The following is a 17,125-nucleotide window of genomic DNA, read 5'->3' as shown; positions in this document are numbered from 1 at the left end:
TTTGTATTGGGTTTGCCATTGAATTTGTTTTTGGCTTAACAACAAAACATTTACCAAAACACCCAAGGACTGATACCATAAATTAACCTTTACATATATCATAAGCTTATTCATGAACCATTAATAACTAGGAGGAATGAAGTCTGCACATTAGAAGGCCTACTTGCCATTCCATTATCAACACTGTTGAAGTCCACTCAGCATCTTCATGATGATAAGCAATGCATTTGCTTCACATTTTCAAAATTGGTGTCTTAGGAATAACAGAAAGCCCAGTGGATAAGCAATAGTAAATTGGGATGAATCTGCCATTCTAACTTTGCTAAATTCTAATGCTAAACATGACACACAGCAGTCCTGTAGCAATTCACTTGGTTTTCTTGCCTGCCAGGCCTATGGAATTGTGGGTATCAGAGCCTATACGTGCCTGCAGAATGACTTTGGAATGGATGGCTTCATGCATCTAGGTTGGCAAGGGGAGAAGTGTCAGAGACCCCACATGGGATTTCCTTCCTTTGGTTCCACAGGAGCATCCAAAGGGCCAGATTCACATTTCCTGATGTGGCTGGTTAGCTTTCAGAGCTTTGGTTTGCCTGAGCCAAGGGTGTCAACCACAGAAAAAGGCTTTAGGCTGTAGACCCTGAGTTTTCTCAGAGCTCTCAGTCTCCTGCCCAGCTATATCTCTCTGCTTTCTCTTACGAGGAGATACCAAAATACCTGGTTTGGAAGCATAAAAAACTGGTTAAATGCCACCAAGCTTATCTCAAAAAACAACTGATCAAATACCACCAAGCTTATATCCCATTTACAAGAAATATGTTCTTTTCCTTTCTGCTCCTCTGACCCTGACTTCTGGACCCTTTGAACTGCCATCACTGGCTTGCATTACTGTATCTCCACTTCCATCATTTATAGAGCTAGCAGAGTGCTCTGTAACCCAAAGGCTCTCAGTAAGACCAAGTAACACCTAAATGCTTTTGCCATTTATCCCTGGTCACACAGCATCCACTGTTGGCTTTCATTGGTGTCACTTTAAGGAAAATATGCACATGCCAAAGCTTCACACTTTGCTCAAGTCTATGGTCTGTGTAAAAGTTGTCTTTGCTAGGTGGCCTGAGGCAGGATGGAGAAGGTAATAGCATTTTTGATAGGATTCACCAGAAAAGGTTAACTTTCAGCAGGGAGGTGGTGCTCATACCTTTAGTCCCAGCACTCGAGAGTGAGAGGCAGGTGGCTCTCTGAGTTCAAGGCCAGCCTAGTCTATAGAGTGAGTTCCAGGTCAGCCAGGGCTACACAGAGAAACCTGTCTCAAAAGAACAAACAAACAAAAAGGTTAAATTTTATAAATGGCATAATTCCGTATATGTACGACTTGTTTATTCTGCTCTAGGTTGGGTCTAGGACGAGAAGACCAAATTATTTTATGAGCAAAACTTCAATCACCAATAAGAATAGATAGAACGCTTTAAGGCTGAAGCTCAGTGAGTGAAAGCATTGCCTGTAGATGGTGCTGTGGTCGGGAAGGTACCACATAGCAGGCCATCTTGAAGTTGGCACGTAGTGAAGATGACTTGGAATTCCCAATATCCTCTCTACTTCTATGCAGGATGACAGGTGTGTGTCATTATGCCTGACTGGATTTCTAGCTGGAATAATTTGAAAGATTATAGACTTTGAAGGTTCCTAGAGCTGAGAAGAATGACAAATTGGCCAGAAGTAAACACCACTGTTGTGTCTGTTATCCCGACAGGATGGAACCTAGCAGAACCAACCACATGTGAGAGGACACTATTTCATAGGAGTTATCTACAAAACCTTAAAAACAGGAACCAAACTAAAACAAAGTACCTATAAAGTAATAGTACTTAGAGACCTTACTTTAGTCAGTGACACAAACTAAAAGTAAAGGTATGTTTATTTTGCACGTAAAATAATGCTTGTAGTGATCAAATCTAGTCAGAGAGATTTAAAGATTTTTAAATTAGTTGGTATCTGGCCAGCTTTAGACAACTGAATAGTTACACAAATACCAAACCAAGCAGAACATCTGTATAGCACACAAACACGCCACAATTGTGCAGTTACTTGTGTCTTGACACACAAACGTGTAGTTTTAGAACTGTACACATCTTACAAACTGGGAGGCTAAGACTCGACAGCTAATTTTCCATCACTGCCCTTGCCACCTCTGTAATCCCTGAGATAGACTCCCCTTCCTGGATCGGGGTCCTACATGCTGGTCTGGCCTCTGTGCTGGCTGGGGGTTCTTTTGTTGTGGGGCACAGAGGTTCTTGTGGAGTCACCAGGAAGTACTTGTTGATTTTCTTCTGGTGAGCCAGGTACAAGAGCTTGGGTATTGAGGAAGGCAAGTTCTTCATCAGCTACCGAATCTTGTTCCAGAAGAGAAATGCCACTGTCCTTCTGAAATGGCGTCCTCCTCTGAGGGGAACTGGGTTCTTTTTTCTTCATAGGTGTTGCATATTTGGTGCCACAACTCCGTGGCGGCTGAAAAGCCTTCTGTGCAGCCGGAGAGACAAAGGTACAAATGGGACTGACCGGGGGAGGTAAGGGCAGCCGACTCAGAAAATCCAAGGCTCTTCTTTTTCTGCAGGTTTTTCGGTCATCAGTCTCTCTCTCCCTGTTACAAGACTTTGATGCCATCTGGGCTGACCGAGCCAGGGGTGTAGACTTTTCTTTTGGTGTGCAATGTGATAAAGGACTTGGATAACTTTGCTCACTATTAGGTGAGAACCTCTATCAAAACATAAAAAAAGGAGCCTATCATAATATGTACTTGTATATAAACAAAATTAAACTTAACCTTTCATTAAAAAATATGATCAGAGGGACACGTTCTTTCTTATCTAAGTGCTGAAGGATAGATGATGTCAAAAACATCCATGCTGTTATTCCCATTTCACAGGAAATGATTTTGCACAAGAGGATATAAAAATGGCTAGAAAAGGAAAATGAAGAGATCCTAATACAAGATTTTTAAAAACCCAAACATGCGACATCATTTATGCTTTAACTTTCTAAGAGTTATAAAGCTAAAAATGACAGATTTTTCAAAATCATTTAAAGAACACATCCCGCCCACTACTACTTCTTCCTCTTCTCCTGAACATTTATTTATTTATTTATTTATTTATTTATTTATTTATTTGTTTAGTGTATGTACAAGTTGTGCATGTGTGTATGTGTGCATGTGAGCACGCACATGCTCCAGCACACCTGTGGAGGTCAGGGGACTACCTGTGGGAGTACTCCACCAGGGTCTGCACTCTACCAGGTGGATCACAGATATCAGAATCAGGCTCAGTCACAAGCACCTTTGCCTGCTGAGCCACAGCTGACTGGCCTGGAGTTCTAACACCTTTCTTTTTTCTAGTCCCGAGTCACTGTTTAGCTTCTTTCTTTGCCAGTCTAACTCTAACAACAGCTTTTCTTGTACAGAGTGAGGATCGCTTTAGTGACTTAGGGTGCTGTGCAGTGCCACCTGTCCATTCAGTCCTAGCAATCAGACACCTGCCATGATTTAATGAGCCAACTGAGCTTAGAAAAACAGTGTAACAGTTAGCACATGGTATGTATGGGCTGTGGTGATATCTTGATTGTACAATACAGAAGGACATTCCCCATCAATGTGTACCTCTTCTAGCGATAAAACATGCCAGAGGCATTTTCTCCACATGTACTTGGAGTGTCGTAAATGCAGTTTGCTCTCATACATTCATACTTCAACAAATAGGTTACAATTCCCACATACAGCAGCTATAGCAAGCCTGGCACAGGGTAAATGCAGTTTAGTTATACCTCGTGTTTGCTAGGCCATGCAGAACACCTGTTACTTCCCATCGTGGCTTCTCAAACTGATAACTTACCATTAGCTGACCTCCTGTAGCAAGGAGCTCTGAAGCAGGGCAAGTGTAGGCCGGCTGAGTAGAGTCTTTATTTGGGGTGGACCACTTGGGACTGTTTCCATTAAGCAGATGTAAAAGCTTCTTTTCTGCCTCCTTGTAAAATGTATCGATATTCTAAGAGAGTAAATTGGAAAAGCTAATTCACACATCGATGTTCTTGGAAAGTATTTTCGTTCAGAAATAAAACATTCGGAACAAGAGAACGAGTCACATTTTTGTTTGTTGTTTAGCTAGGGTCTTGCGGTATAACCCAGCTGGCCTGGCGCTCAGTCTGGAGAGGAGGCTGGTGCTCAAGTTCTGGAATTGCAGGCAAGTGCCACCATGCCTGGTGAGACACTTAAAATTTGATAGCAACTGTCAAGCATGCACATCAGTGTAAACCAGCTCCCTCTATGGGGTTAGGGGAGGAGGGTATGAAGGAACACACCTGCTCATGTGTGGAAACGCTGGGCTCCAGGCACGCTCCAGGTGCCTGTGTTACTGCTTCCTACTCCCTAATCTTACCTCAACAGTTTGCCTCATTCTGTTGACTCGCTTCTGGAAGTAGACCTCCTTTGGACTGGCAGAAACTATGGAAAGATTCCCGGCAAATAACGTTGGCACTCCTGATCTGGATTCTGGGTGCCACTGGAGGTTGCTTGCAGCAATTAGCACATGTGGCTTTATGTCTTCATTAAGGTCTATCCCAAACTTTACCACTAATAAATTAAGGCATTCGTCTGATAGGTAGACCAAAGGAGCAAGACCTAGGATGAAAAATAAGTCATCTTTATCTTTACAATTGCTAGGACAATGATATACTTGTTTGTTCTAGTAGACAAAAACCCTGTGTTTAGAGAAAACATGGGATTTCCAGAGTCACCCGTTGCTTAAGGTGCTAAGATTTCAATGGCAAACATCCCAAGGCCACAGGGCAGCAGATACACTATACACTGCGGGTGGGAGTGCAGACCTGATCCATCCTTGTGGAGAAAAACTTGGCATTGCCTAGCAAAGCTATGTACACCTTACTTTCGACCCAGCATTCTTATTTCCAGCAGTCCACTCTGAAGACAGATGTCCAATAATAGTAAAATACAGGTGAGCAAGGGTCATGGTAACAGCTGCACCAAGGTCACTCACTGTAGTTCTTACTGTCTGCTATTATAAAATGTTGGAAGCAACTTGATCAGCTCATACACACAAGCAGCTGTATTGCACCCACACAACGGTTTACTAAGCAGCTGTGCAAAGAATGAAGAAAATCCCAAGACGGTGCTAACCAGAAAGACTCCAGTGTCACCCTGCATAGCAAGAAGGAGATAGAGAAAATACATACATATTTCTGCTACTTTGAGCCAAGAAATGAGGAAGACTGAACAACCAAACAGGTGAGGCTCAGAGGGGCAAAGGAGGACCAGACTCAGGGCAGAGTTGTTCAGGAGGGAAAGTCACTTCTCCAAGTGCAGCTTTCTGTGCAGCTCTGACTCTTACCGTCAACAATGGAACTTAGTTTTACTATCCACTTCCCACCTAAAAGGAATCTGAGTTGATTCAGGACTGTGTCAGGGAACACAGATCAATTGGCAGCAACTTGTGTTGCCAAAAAGCAAAGAAGTGCTCAGAAAGTGGAGGCTTGTTGAAAGCTTTGGTTGGCTTGGACCTGGGCAGGCACCAGGATGTATGCCAGTCTCTCCTGCACTGGACAAGGTCAGACACCGGGATGTATGCCAGTCTCTCCTGCACTGGACAAGGGCAGGCACCGGGATGTATGCCAGTCTCTCCTGCACTGGACAAGGGCAGACACCGGGATGTACACAGGCCAGTCTCTCCTGCACTGGACAAGGTCAGACACCGGGATGTATGCCAGTCTCTCCTGCACTGGACAAGGGCAGGCACCGGGATGTACACAGGCCAGTCTCTCCTGCACTGGACAAGGGCAGGCACCGGGATGTACACAGGCCAGTCTCTCTTGCACTGGACAAGGACAGACACCGGGATGTATGCCAGTCTCCCCTGCACTAGACAAGGACAGGCACTGGGATGTACACAGACCAGTCTCTCCTCTACTTTCTTGGGTAATTTCCTGCCTTTTGGAATCTATGCAGATGTCTACCTCTCCATCAATTCCACATTTGTGGCCCTAAGTGCTTTTGCCTGTCTGTCGCTGGCTAAGGCTTGTCTTATCACAGTGTTGGAACACCAGTTGTCATGTGCTGTCTGCTCAGGGTCAGTCTTTACTCTCTTAATAGCTTCTTCAGCACAGTGTCCTCTTAGTGTAACACTTTCATCTGAAAACTATTCTGATCATGATTCTAACAACCGCTTTTCTTTTCTTTCTTTGAACAAGACACACATAAAGGAACCACACCTTCTGCTCCCTTGTTCTACTCAGTCAGCCAGTCCCTCTCTTCACGGAAAGGGTTCTTCCATGATGCCAAAGCCAACTACCAAGTCATGGTCCTCACCTCACACCAGTGCTTCAGACAGACTTCAACACACACACACACACACACACACACACACACACACACACACACACACACACACACACACACGGCACTGCTTCCTTTCTATCTACCCCATCCCTGAAAGTCCAAGTGTCAAAACAGAGTCCTTTGTCTCTTCTTAGTCCCCTTAGTGACCTCATTCAGTCTCATGGCTTTGCATCTCACTGGTGTGCCAATGGTTTTGAAATTGTATCTTCAGCTTTGAGCAGATGTCTGTAAACACAGCTTTCAATCTACCACATCTCCTCAGATACTTCTCATGCGACTGAGACTCCACTTGCAAACCGTGCTCCCCATTGGTTTTTTAAGTTGTCCCTTTTCAGCAAGTGGCAATTCCCATCTTCTATAGCTTCAGATACCCAAAACTGTCCCTTTACCTACGGAGTGTAACCAGAGTCTGCTGCTCACCATGCCAGTGGCTTCTGTCTGCTTCACTATCCTCCCCTGCCTAGACTCTTACCATGGCCTCCTCCTGGAGTTCCTGTTTGTACTCATACCCTCTATCCCCTATTTCCAATGTAACAGTTCAGGTGATGTGTGAAAGAGTCAAAGCCTATCCCTTCTCTACTTGAAACCTTCCCATGATTTCCTATCACCTTTTAAGTAAAAGTTAAAATATATACAAGGGAGCCAGCAAGATGGCTCAGTAGGTAAAGGCAATTGCTGTGCAAGCCTGACAATATGAGTTCAATCCCCAGATCAAGGTGTAAGGAAAGAACTGTCTCCATAAAGTAGTCTTGTCCTTTGACCTCTGCACACATCACACCCACACCCACACACATCTGGTTCTTCCTTGTCTCTCTCCATCCTCTGCCAAAACTTACAGGTCCTTCCCTTTGGCACAGCCTTCGTGGGAGCGCTCCTGGGTTCCACATGCTTCTCTCTCAGTTTCTTTATCTTTCTTTCTTTCTTTGTTTCTTTGTTTCTTTCTTTCTCTCTCTCTTTCTCTCTTTCTCTCTCTCTCTCTCTCTCTCTCTCTCTCTCTCTCTCTCTCTCTCTCTCTCTCTCTCTCTCTTTTTTTTTGGTTTTTCGAGACCGGGTTTCTCTGTGGCTTTGGAGGCTGTTCTGGAACTACCTCTTGTAGACCAGGCTGGTCTCAAACTCACAGAGATCTGCCTGCTTCTGCCTTCCAAGTGCTGGGACTAAAGGTGTACGCTACCACCACCTGGTTCTCTCTCAGTTTCTTCTGGTCCAACACAAATGTCAATGAGGTCTTTTCTGAACTCTGTTCTTCTGACTTCATTTCTTCTCTTTGGCACTCATATTATTTTGTTTTGTTTGTAATCTCCTCCTCCCACCAGAGTGCTCCTGGGAAGGAATTTTTATGTGCTATGTATGCACCTGATACGTAACGATTACTCAATAAATACTGATGGAATGCACAAATAAGCTACCCACCTTCTATAACAATCAAATGTGTGCAGGCACGGCATGACCCAAATGACAAAGCCCCATATCAGACAAACACAGGAAAGCAGGGGAAGAGGGAAGGAGAGAAGGAAGGAAGGGTTAGCAAGCATAGAGAAAAGCAGACCATAACCCATAAGGAACGCCCCCAAACAAGAAAATTCCTAGAATTTTCACAAGTGACTCTGCTATGGGACTTTAGGCCATACAGTCAATACAAAAAGCTCTGGGCTGGAGATGACAAGCAGATCCATAAGATGGAAAGGAGGCTGCAGGACCAAGGAAAGAAACTGACATCACACAGCCTGCACCACAGCGGGACAGACTCATGCCCGAGACATGACAAAGCTGTACGGTGTATGCAGAAAGCAAAATTAAGGCTATAAAGGCTACTGTGATCATAATGAAAAAGAACCAAATAGAAGCGGACATAAAGGCACTGTCACACAAGATAATTGGCATTCCTGAGGCAGGGCTCCTGAGAAGGGGACATGCAGGTCAGAGACACATAAACCACTTAGTGTGAAGCTTAAAGGAGAACTGCTCAGCAGCTGTGTCAGGGCTGAGAAATGCTTAGTTGAGGGCGCTTGCTCTTACAGAGAACATAAAACAAAACCAAACCAAACACCAATACAACAGGAAGGACAGTGAGCCAGAGAAGGGAGGAATGGGGAAACGGTGACAGCAAACACCGAGGAGCCTGCCCTACATCATGCACTGCTTTAAGAGTGGGAGACAGCTGGAGAGATGGCTCAGAGGTTGGGAGCACCGACTGCTCTTCCAGAGGTCCTGAGTTCGATTCCCAAAAGCCACGTGGTGGCTCACTGGCCATCCATTGTGAGATCTGGTGCCCTCTTCTGATGTGCAGATAAAAATGGAAGCAGAATGTTGTATACATAATAAATAAATAAAATATTTAAAAAAAAAAGTGGGAGACAGTGCCCTGCCCTACAGCATTACATCCTAGAAGAGGGACGGGTGTGTGGGGTACACTGTGAGGTGCTGAGGAATGCCAAGGAGAAAACAAAGCCAAAGGGAAAGTGCTGGTTTGGGAGAGGAGCCGACACTGTTCCTGTTAGGGTCTTTGACAGGCAACATGAAGGCACCAAAAGTCACCATGGCTGTCTATGGGAACAGTGAGTGCAGCCTCAGAGATGCCACAGCAAGGACATATGGTGTGGCCGAAGTACAATGGGAGAGAGCTAGGAGCTAAGGCTAAGGTGTCTTGGTACAATAAATAACCAAGAATGGAAGGTCCATGCCTACACAGGGCTTTCGGCTGCACTTGACATCAGTGCAGCACTCCTGTAGGAAAGGAAACCTTTGTAGATCAAATGCACAATAAAACAGGGCGGGTTGAGTTAGTGGTGGAACATCTGCCTAGCACTGTGAGCCCCCCCCCCCCGTTTGTTCCTCAGAACTACAAAACAAACAAAAGCAAACAAACAAACAAACAAATAAGAATCCAGACAAGATGTTGGGGAATATTAAAAGCTGAAGAGATCAGAGGTTTAAATGTTCCATTATATAATTATTTGATCGTAATTACCACAAAAACAAAAAACAACCAACACTTTACAAAGTTAAACAGCATGGAATAGAATACATCCTTCTCCTGAAATACTATTGAATTGCTTTTTACTAAGAAGAGAGGCTAATACTGGCCAACAGGGTGGCTCTGTGGGTAAAGGTGCTTGCCATCAAGCCCGATGACCTGAGTCTGATTTCTGGGCCCCAGGCAAGAAGAGAGCAGATTCCTTCCTATAGGTTGTCCTCTGACCTCCATATACATGCTGTCACACCCACACATGTGCAGATAAATACAGAGAAGTAGATAGGGAGATTACTTTCACATCACTACTTAGCAAGATTATCAGTGTAGCTCCCCACTAGTTACAGGTTTAGAAGTATGAAAGGCAATGCTTTTCAAGAGTCAATGAAAGGCTACATTAAATCCACTGCACATTACCTGTTGTTCTTACAACAGAAACTACAGCTCCTACGAGGTCCACTTCAGAACAAGGAGGCTGAAAGGCTGTCTCTAACAGTCTGCTGAAGTCAAGCGGCTCCCTCGGCTGGTAAACCTGGAATACGGTTTCACTGGCAGCCTACGGGAAACAACATCAGTCAGCATGCTGAGAGTCTGGGAAGCACTGTGCATTTATCAAACGGAAATGTGTAAGGAAAGGTGCAGACCGGTAGCTGCTGATACTGAGTTCTTTTCGTAGCTGTTAACTGGATGCTAGGTCGTTCAAATGTACTCCTAGATTTTGATACTGCCAGATGATAGATTCTGTATCTCTTTCCTTCTGTTAACAGGGAGTGTAAGTCTGATGATGGACGCCAGATACTCAGCAGAGCTGTTGAGAAAAAGAGGAGGAGGATACAACAGGCACACTGGTGACCATTTATGAAACATGTTAACTCACTGGATTTACATGACTTTTATTTTTCATTTGTCATTTATAAGCTCCCCTTCCCTTTTATAGGTTTGGTTTTTTTTTTGTTTTTTTGTTTTTTGTTTTTTTTTTTTTTTTTGAGACAGGGTTTCTCTGTGTAACAGTCCTGGTTGTCCTGGAACTCAATCTATAAGCCAGGCTGGCCTCGAACTCACAGAGATCCACCTGCCTCTACCTCCCGAGTTCTGGGATTAAAGGGTGAGCCACCACTGCCTGGTATAAAGTCACTTTTTAATTTAACAAAATCAATAATAACAACCTTGCATACTCACCTGACTTTTCTTTTCTCTCGTAGCTTGTAACTCGAAGCTTCCACACAGTTGAAACATCCCTTGATAAGCCCTCCTCTTGCTCAGCGGACTCCACGGCCTTCCGGAATTCTGATTGGATCTGTGCTTGCTTCTTATCATTCAACATTTGTCTGTGTTTGTTCAAGGCTCTCAGCTGCTCTTCACTGAAACAACCCTGTGACCATTGGAAACATCAGAGAGTAGCCCCAACAGCAGTCCTGCCTACCCTAATCAGCTGCCTTATATGTGAAGGAAGTACAACAGACCTGGCCCACTTCAGGCGATGTAGTGATTCCTCATTTTATCACACTGTGCTCTCAGGGACCTCAAACCGCCTCTGCCAACTTGTGATGGATTTCCCTAGGACCAAACCTCTAACACTTAGTGTTCTCTAACCACAACCAGCACACCTACATTTCAAATGGCTGGCATGACTGAACACTAACAGAAGCATGGATTTATGCCTGGGAAGTGTTCTAATTCACTTGATCTTCACAAGCATGCCATGACTTGTGTGCTATTGTTGTTTCCATTTGAACTGACGAAAGTGAGGCACAGAGAGACTCAGCAACTGCACAGCTGACATAGAAGGGGCTGCCTCAGTGGCTTTTATCCTTACCTCCTATGGAACAAATTTAATTTAATAATTTAGTTTAATAATTCATCTTTGGAACAGCAGATATAATTTTTAAAAGTTTGTTCGTATGTTTGTCTATTTTATGTGTGCATGTAGAACTATAGTTATAGGCAGTTGTGAGCTGCCAAACACAGATGCTGGGAACCCAATATGGGTCCTTTGCAAGAACTCTTGAGCATTCTCTTTAATTTTTTTGTTTTTTCAAGACAGGGTTTCTCTGTGTAGCTTTGGAGCCTGTCCTGGCACTTGCTCTGTAGACCAGGCTGGCCTTGAACTCACAGAAATCCACCTGCTTCAGCCTCCCAAGTGCTGGGATTAAAGGCGTGTACCACCAATGCCTGGACTAACTCTGAGCATTCTTAACCACTAAGCCATCTCTCCAGAATTTTGCTGTCTCTCCCAGGCACACATCTTGGCATCCTGCCTCTTGGTTCCCCAGAGAACACAGACATGTGCCACACAGATGGCTAAAAAGAAATGTTTAATGTTTGCATTTAAAAAAAAAGGAAGGAAGAAAAAAAGAAAGAAAGAAAGAAAGAAAGAAAGAAAGAAAGAAAGAAAGGAAGGAAGGAAGCGAAGCCAGGCAGTGGTGGCACAGCCTTTAATCCCAGCACTCTGGAGGCAGAGGCAAGGGGAATCTTTGTGAGTTCGAGACCAGTCTAGTCTACAGTGCGAGTTCCAGGACAGCCAGGGCTTTACACAGAGAAACCCTGACTTGAAAAACTAAAAAAACCCAAAAACCTAAAACACAGCCTCCTCCCCCCATTTATTTTGGGTGTGTGCAGGTCAGAGAAAAACTGGAAGGAGTTGGTTCTCTCCTTCCACCATGTGGGTCCCAGGGACCTAACTCAGGCTGTCAGGGTTGGCAGCAGGAGCCCTTTGTCCACTGAGCCATCTCTCTGGTCTTTTGCCTGGCATTTTAAACCATGTTATTTTAATATATGGAACTCATAAAGCTTTTTATTCTTGACTTGATAACAAATCAAAAACATGCCACAAGCCGGGCATTGATGGCGCATGCCTTTAATCCCAGCACTCAGGAGGCAGAGGCAGGCGGATCTCTGTGAGTTTGAGGCCAGCCTGGTCTCCAGAGCGAGTGACAGGATAGGCTCCAAAGCTACACAAAGAAACCCTGTCTCGGAAAACCAAAACCAACCAAACAAACAAACAAAAAACATGCCACAGAAGTCAACCTTCTTAAAGATGTAGCATTTCAACATGGACTTGACAGGGCTGGGGACTGAAGCATGTCACCTGGTTCTTCCTCACCTCAAGGTGATCTGGATCCAATGCACTCTGCACCGCTGCATAGAGCTCTGCACCATCTTGCAGAGCATAGACCTGCTGCCTTGTGAGTGCATGGGACAGCACGCGCCGCTGCGCTGAGTCTTCTGGGGGAGGGAAGGAAGCATCATTGATTAGCTAAACCCAAAACTTAAGAATGAACACTGCAAAGTCAAGCAAAAACACCCAGAGGAGGGAGATTAGACAATAAAGAGCCACCAAGAGCAGCAGGATGGCTCAGCTGGTAATGGTACCAGTTACCAAGCCTACCAACCTGGTCCACTTCCCAGAGTCCACCAGGGAGGAACAAACTGACTCTGTAAATTGTCCCTCACTTCTGTACATGTGCTGTCACATGCACACAGTCAATGAATGAGTCAAATAAGAAAATATTTTAGGCTGGTCTTTAATCCCAGAACTCGGGAGGCAGAGAGACAGGCGGATCTCTGTGAGTTTGAAGCCAATCTGGTCTACTGAGCAAGTTCCAGAACAGCCTCCAAAGTTACAGAGAAACCCTGTCTCGGAAAAACCTAAAGAAAATATTTTAAAAATCATGAATCCACTAAAAGCTTCTTTGTTAAAAAAGAAGAAACCGGTGCAGTCTCCAGTAAAACATCATACAAAGGGGTTTATGTAATTAGATTAATTTGTAACTTGTCATTTAAATATACTGTTTCTCATATTGACTTACTTATTCATGAAAACAGTATAATCTGGTCATAATTTTAAATAAGTTATGTGAAAGTCCAATCTATGTTTTAAAAATTTGTTTTTGAGTATGTGCACATGTGTGTTTGGATGAAAGCATGACACTTGTGTGGGTTGCCATGAAGGCCAGAAGAGGCATGGGATCCCCTGGAGCTGGAGTTATTTGGGGGTTGTAGGTGCTGGGAACTGAACTCAGGTCTTCTGCAAGAGCAGGAAGCTCTCTTAACTACTGAGTCATCTCTTCAGCCACCTAATCTTTATAAAGATACGCATATATTACACCTACAGAAATATTCTGAGGAGATACACAAAAGCAACATCCTTAGTAATACAAAGGTAGATTAGAAAAGGGAACTTTAAATTAGTTATACATAAAGATGATGAGTTAATCACTGAGGTAGCTTTGTGGGAACAAGTCCTACTGAGTTCCAGTTTTGTTTCTCAGAAACTCACAACTTCAATGACACATGCTGGTGCACAGCTGGACAGAATGCTGGGGAAGAAGCATAGCTGGCTCCTCCTGACAACTCTTCTAACATCAAGGATTCCCTAGATACTCAAACTCAGCTTAGGAATTCATGCCTAGGTGCACGCTTGCACCCCAGTTACTCTGGAGGCTGAGGTAGGAAGGTAGGAGGATCAAAACTTGAAAGACTGAGGTAGAGTGAGTGCAAGGCCAGGTTGATCAACTCTGTAAGATCCTACCAAAGGAAAAAAAAAAAAGAAAGAAAAGAGGGGAAGAGGGGAGAGAGAGAGAGAGAGAGAGAGAGAGAGAGAGAGAGAGAGAGAGAGAGAGAATAGGGTCCTTATTTAAGGACCCTGAAAAATGCTGACACCTTATCTGTCACTTCTCACTGTCTCAGACAATTACCTCAAAGCTCAATTCTCAAAGAAGCAATGGCAATTGGAGTCAGTTCAGTTTTCATTTCTGTATATGTGTAGTATTTTGTAGGTTAAAAAAATCAGATGCAAAATTTAAAAAAACAGTTACTCAATGAGAATCCATATAATTACAAAACATAGTGAGAAGTAACTGTGTAATGTGAAGCCATTTTACCTTCATGGTCTTTAAACTCTGCCTGGATTTTGGTGAACAAGGCCTCCAGTTTCTTCTGTTGGGCCGCTGCAAATCTCACTGCTTCCTTCTCCTCTTCTCTCTCATTACGGAATATGTACAATCCTGATGCCGTCTTCTCCACCCACTACAATGTACCGAAAACAGGAAGGGACATTCAGACTGTCCCCAAAGAAAGACCTTACATGGTAAGTTTCAAATGTACCATACCTGTAAAGGGTACACTCTCTGAACAATGATGTCCACACAGCCAACGCTTCCTCCATCACCGAACAGTGAGGACAAGGGCAGAGGGAAAGGCCTGGGGTCATGAAAGAACCCCAGTTTGCTGTGCCAGCGAGCAGGCCGTGTGCTGTTGGCAGAAATCTGAACAAGTTAAGGAGGAGAAGTTAAAGACATACTGATTTCTACTCCACAACTTTCAATCTTTTGGGATGCTTTAAGAATATTCCTTGTTGCTGGGCAGTGGTGGCACATGCCTTTAGTCCCAGCACTGGGGAGGCAGAGGCAGGCGGATCTCTGTGAGCTCAAGGCCAGCCTGGTCTACAGACCAAGTTCCAGGACAGCCATGGCTGTCTTGAAAAACTAAACAAACAAACAAAAAACCTAAAGAGAAAAAAAATTCAAGTGTGTGTGCGTGCGTGCGTGCATGCGTGCGTGCGTGCGTGCGTGTGTGCGTGTGTGTGTGTGTGTGTGTGTGTGTGTGTGTGTGTGTGTGTGTAGAGGTTGGTGATTAAAAAGATGGTTCAGCAGTTAACAGTATTTGCTGTATTTGCAGAGGGTCTGAGTTCAGTTCCCAGCACCCATATGATCGCTCACAACTCTAGTTCCAGGGAATCCAATTTCCTCTTCTGTCTGAGGAAACTGCATGCATATGGTACGCAGGCAGGCAAAACACTCATACTCAGAATACAAACTTTTTAAAAAATTCAACCATTAAATATCTCATAAAGATGATTGATACAGGTAAAAAAAAAAAAAGGAGTAAGCAGAAAAACTATACAAAAGGGAAAGTACTTTTATATTGTGCTTCTCAAGAACATTTCTACTGTAGGGCTTGGGGTGCAATCTACTACAGAGCACTTGCCCAGCAAGTGTAGGATCTGATCCCCTAGCAACACACACACACACACACACACACACACACACACACACACACTCAATTACTTCTGCTACAAAGCATCAATGTTACTTAAATATTTTTAGTAGAATAGGTTAGGTGTGGGTGATGGCTCAATTGGTAAAGCGCTCACCCTGTACACATGAGGATCTGAGTTTTATCCCCAGGGCCACTGTGAAAATGCCAGGAGGGGTGGCAGGCACTTGTAACCCCAGTGCTAGGAGAAGGAGACAGAAGTACAGGTACCTAAATTCAATTTTGGTACAGACTGATTCTTCAATAACTGCAACTGCATTTAGTTCAAGAAATAGCTCTGCCTCTCCTAGACAGCAAAAACCCTTAGAAAAATTTGCTTCTTACATTATCAGCACATTGTCAAGAGATGCTATCCTTTATGACAAAAGAAAACACAACATTTTCGGTTAATTGCCTCTCTAGGATATAACGGAGGCATGGGCTGGTTCTTGCCCAGAGTATGTAGTAGTGTAATTTACCTTCAGTCTAAGAGAGTCTGGTGCTTCCAGAGGTGCGCAGGCATCAGGAGATCCCACCAGTTCTGCCCCTTGGGTAATGATTTTCTGACCCACAGTCAGTCTCCTGCTCTTTACAAGAGCCACAAGTGGAGGGTCTAGCTGGGCCTTGACAGCATACCATCCGTCTGTGAGTTCGATCGTGTCTATGCTCTTGGGATCTGCACCACTAGTTTTGCCGCCTGAAGTTTCTGATCCAGTTGTGCTTAGTGACATGACGTCAGAAACACAGAGAACGAGTGTTTTTGCAGCAGTATCATCCCTTTCCAGGATCTTCTTTAGGGCTGATCTGCTGCTGTTGTCAATTTCCACATCGTATCTAAAAATGAGACAAAAATGCTGTGTTAGGAATTGTACCCCTGGGGTTTCAGGTAAACAAAGCCACTGAGTACTCGAGAAGTAAAGTTAGTTCATTGGGCAGGAGACATAAATGGCAGTTAAGAGAGCATGTGGCACTATCACGAGAACCAGAGATTAGATCCCAGCACCCACATAACAAGCTGGTAGAGAGTACATGCCTGTAATCCCAGCTCTGAGGTGGCTGGAGACAGGGATTGCCAGGGCTTGCTGGCTTCCAGACTAGCCAAGAGAACATGAGCTCCAGGTTTGGGGAGAGATCTCACCTCAAAAAATTAGGCAGAGAAGGCCAGTGGAGGACACCAGATGCCCTCTTCTGGCCTCCATGCATACATGTAGGAGTACACATCCACACACACAATATGAGCACATGGGATATACCCAGATGCACTTACAAATAAATAAATATTTTTAAAAATTGCTTCATTAAGCCAGGCATGGTGATGTACATCTTTAGTTCCAGCACTTAGGAGGCAGAAGCAGGCCAATCTGAAGCCAATCTATATCTCACCAAAGAAATACTGAAAAGATAATTTTTAAGAATTTAGCTAGAAGCTAGAAGCTAGGTGGTGGTGGTGTATGCTTTTAACCTCAGCACTTGGGAGGCAGAGGCAGGTGGATCTCTGAGTTTAAGGACAGCCTTGTCTAAAGATTGAGTTTCAGGACAGCATGGCTACACAGAGAAATAGCTAAAATTGTTTTTTTTTATCATTATCATTAATATAAGAATACTAAGGAATACTAAGGACAAACTTTTTTTTTTTTTTTTTTTTTTTGAGACAGGGTATGTGTGTACACATGCATGTGTTTCTCTGTGCAGCTTTGGAGCCTGTCCTGGAAATCGTT

General features: G+C 44.0%; 1 protein-coding gene across 1 annotated transcript in view; it reads right to left on the bottom strand.

Annotated features, from left to right (window-relative positions):
• Positions 1-1,897: 1,897 nt before the first annotated feature.
• Positions 1,898-17,125, bottom strand: part of Brca2 (BRCA2 DNA repair associated) — a 43,443-nt gene continuing 28,215 nt past the window's right edge. The window contains 12 exon segments of the mRNA XM_035443191.1: positions 1,898-2,205; positions 2,207-2,287; positions 2,290-2,754; positions 3,885-4,037; positions 4,428-4,669; positions 9,789-9,927; positions 10,016-10,179; positions 10,551-10,743; positions 12,475-12,596; positions 14,255-14,399; positions 14,483-14,638; positions 15,887-16,241. Coding sequence (XP_035299082.1) covers positions 2,146-2,205; positions 2,207-2,287; positions 2,290-2,754; positions 3,885-4,037; positions 4,428-4,669; positions 9,789-9,927; positions 10,016-10,179; positions 10,551-10,743; positions 12,475-12,596; positions 14,255-14,399; positions 14,483-14,638; positions 15,887-16,241 — 2,275 coding nt within the window. The 3' untranslated portion in view covers positions 1,898-2,145.

The sequence above is a fragment of the Cricetulus griseus genome, chromosome 4, assembly GCF_003668045.3.
Source record: "Cricetulus griseus strain 17A/GY chromosome 4, alternate assembly CriGri-PICRH-1.0, whole genome shotgun sequence".
NCBI classification, from domain to species: domain Eukaryota; kingdom Metazoa; phylum Chordata; class Mammalia; order Rodentia; family Cricetidae; genus Cricetulus; species Cricetulus griseus.
This window is presented reverse-complemented; position numbering and strand designations above follow the sequence as displayed.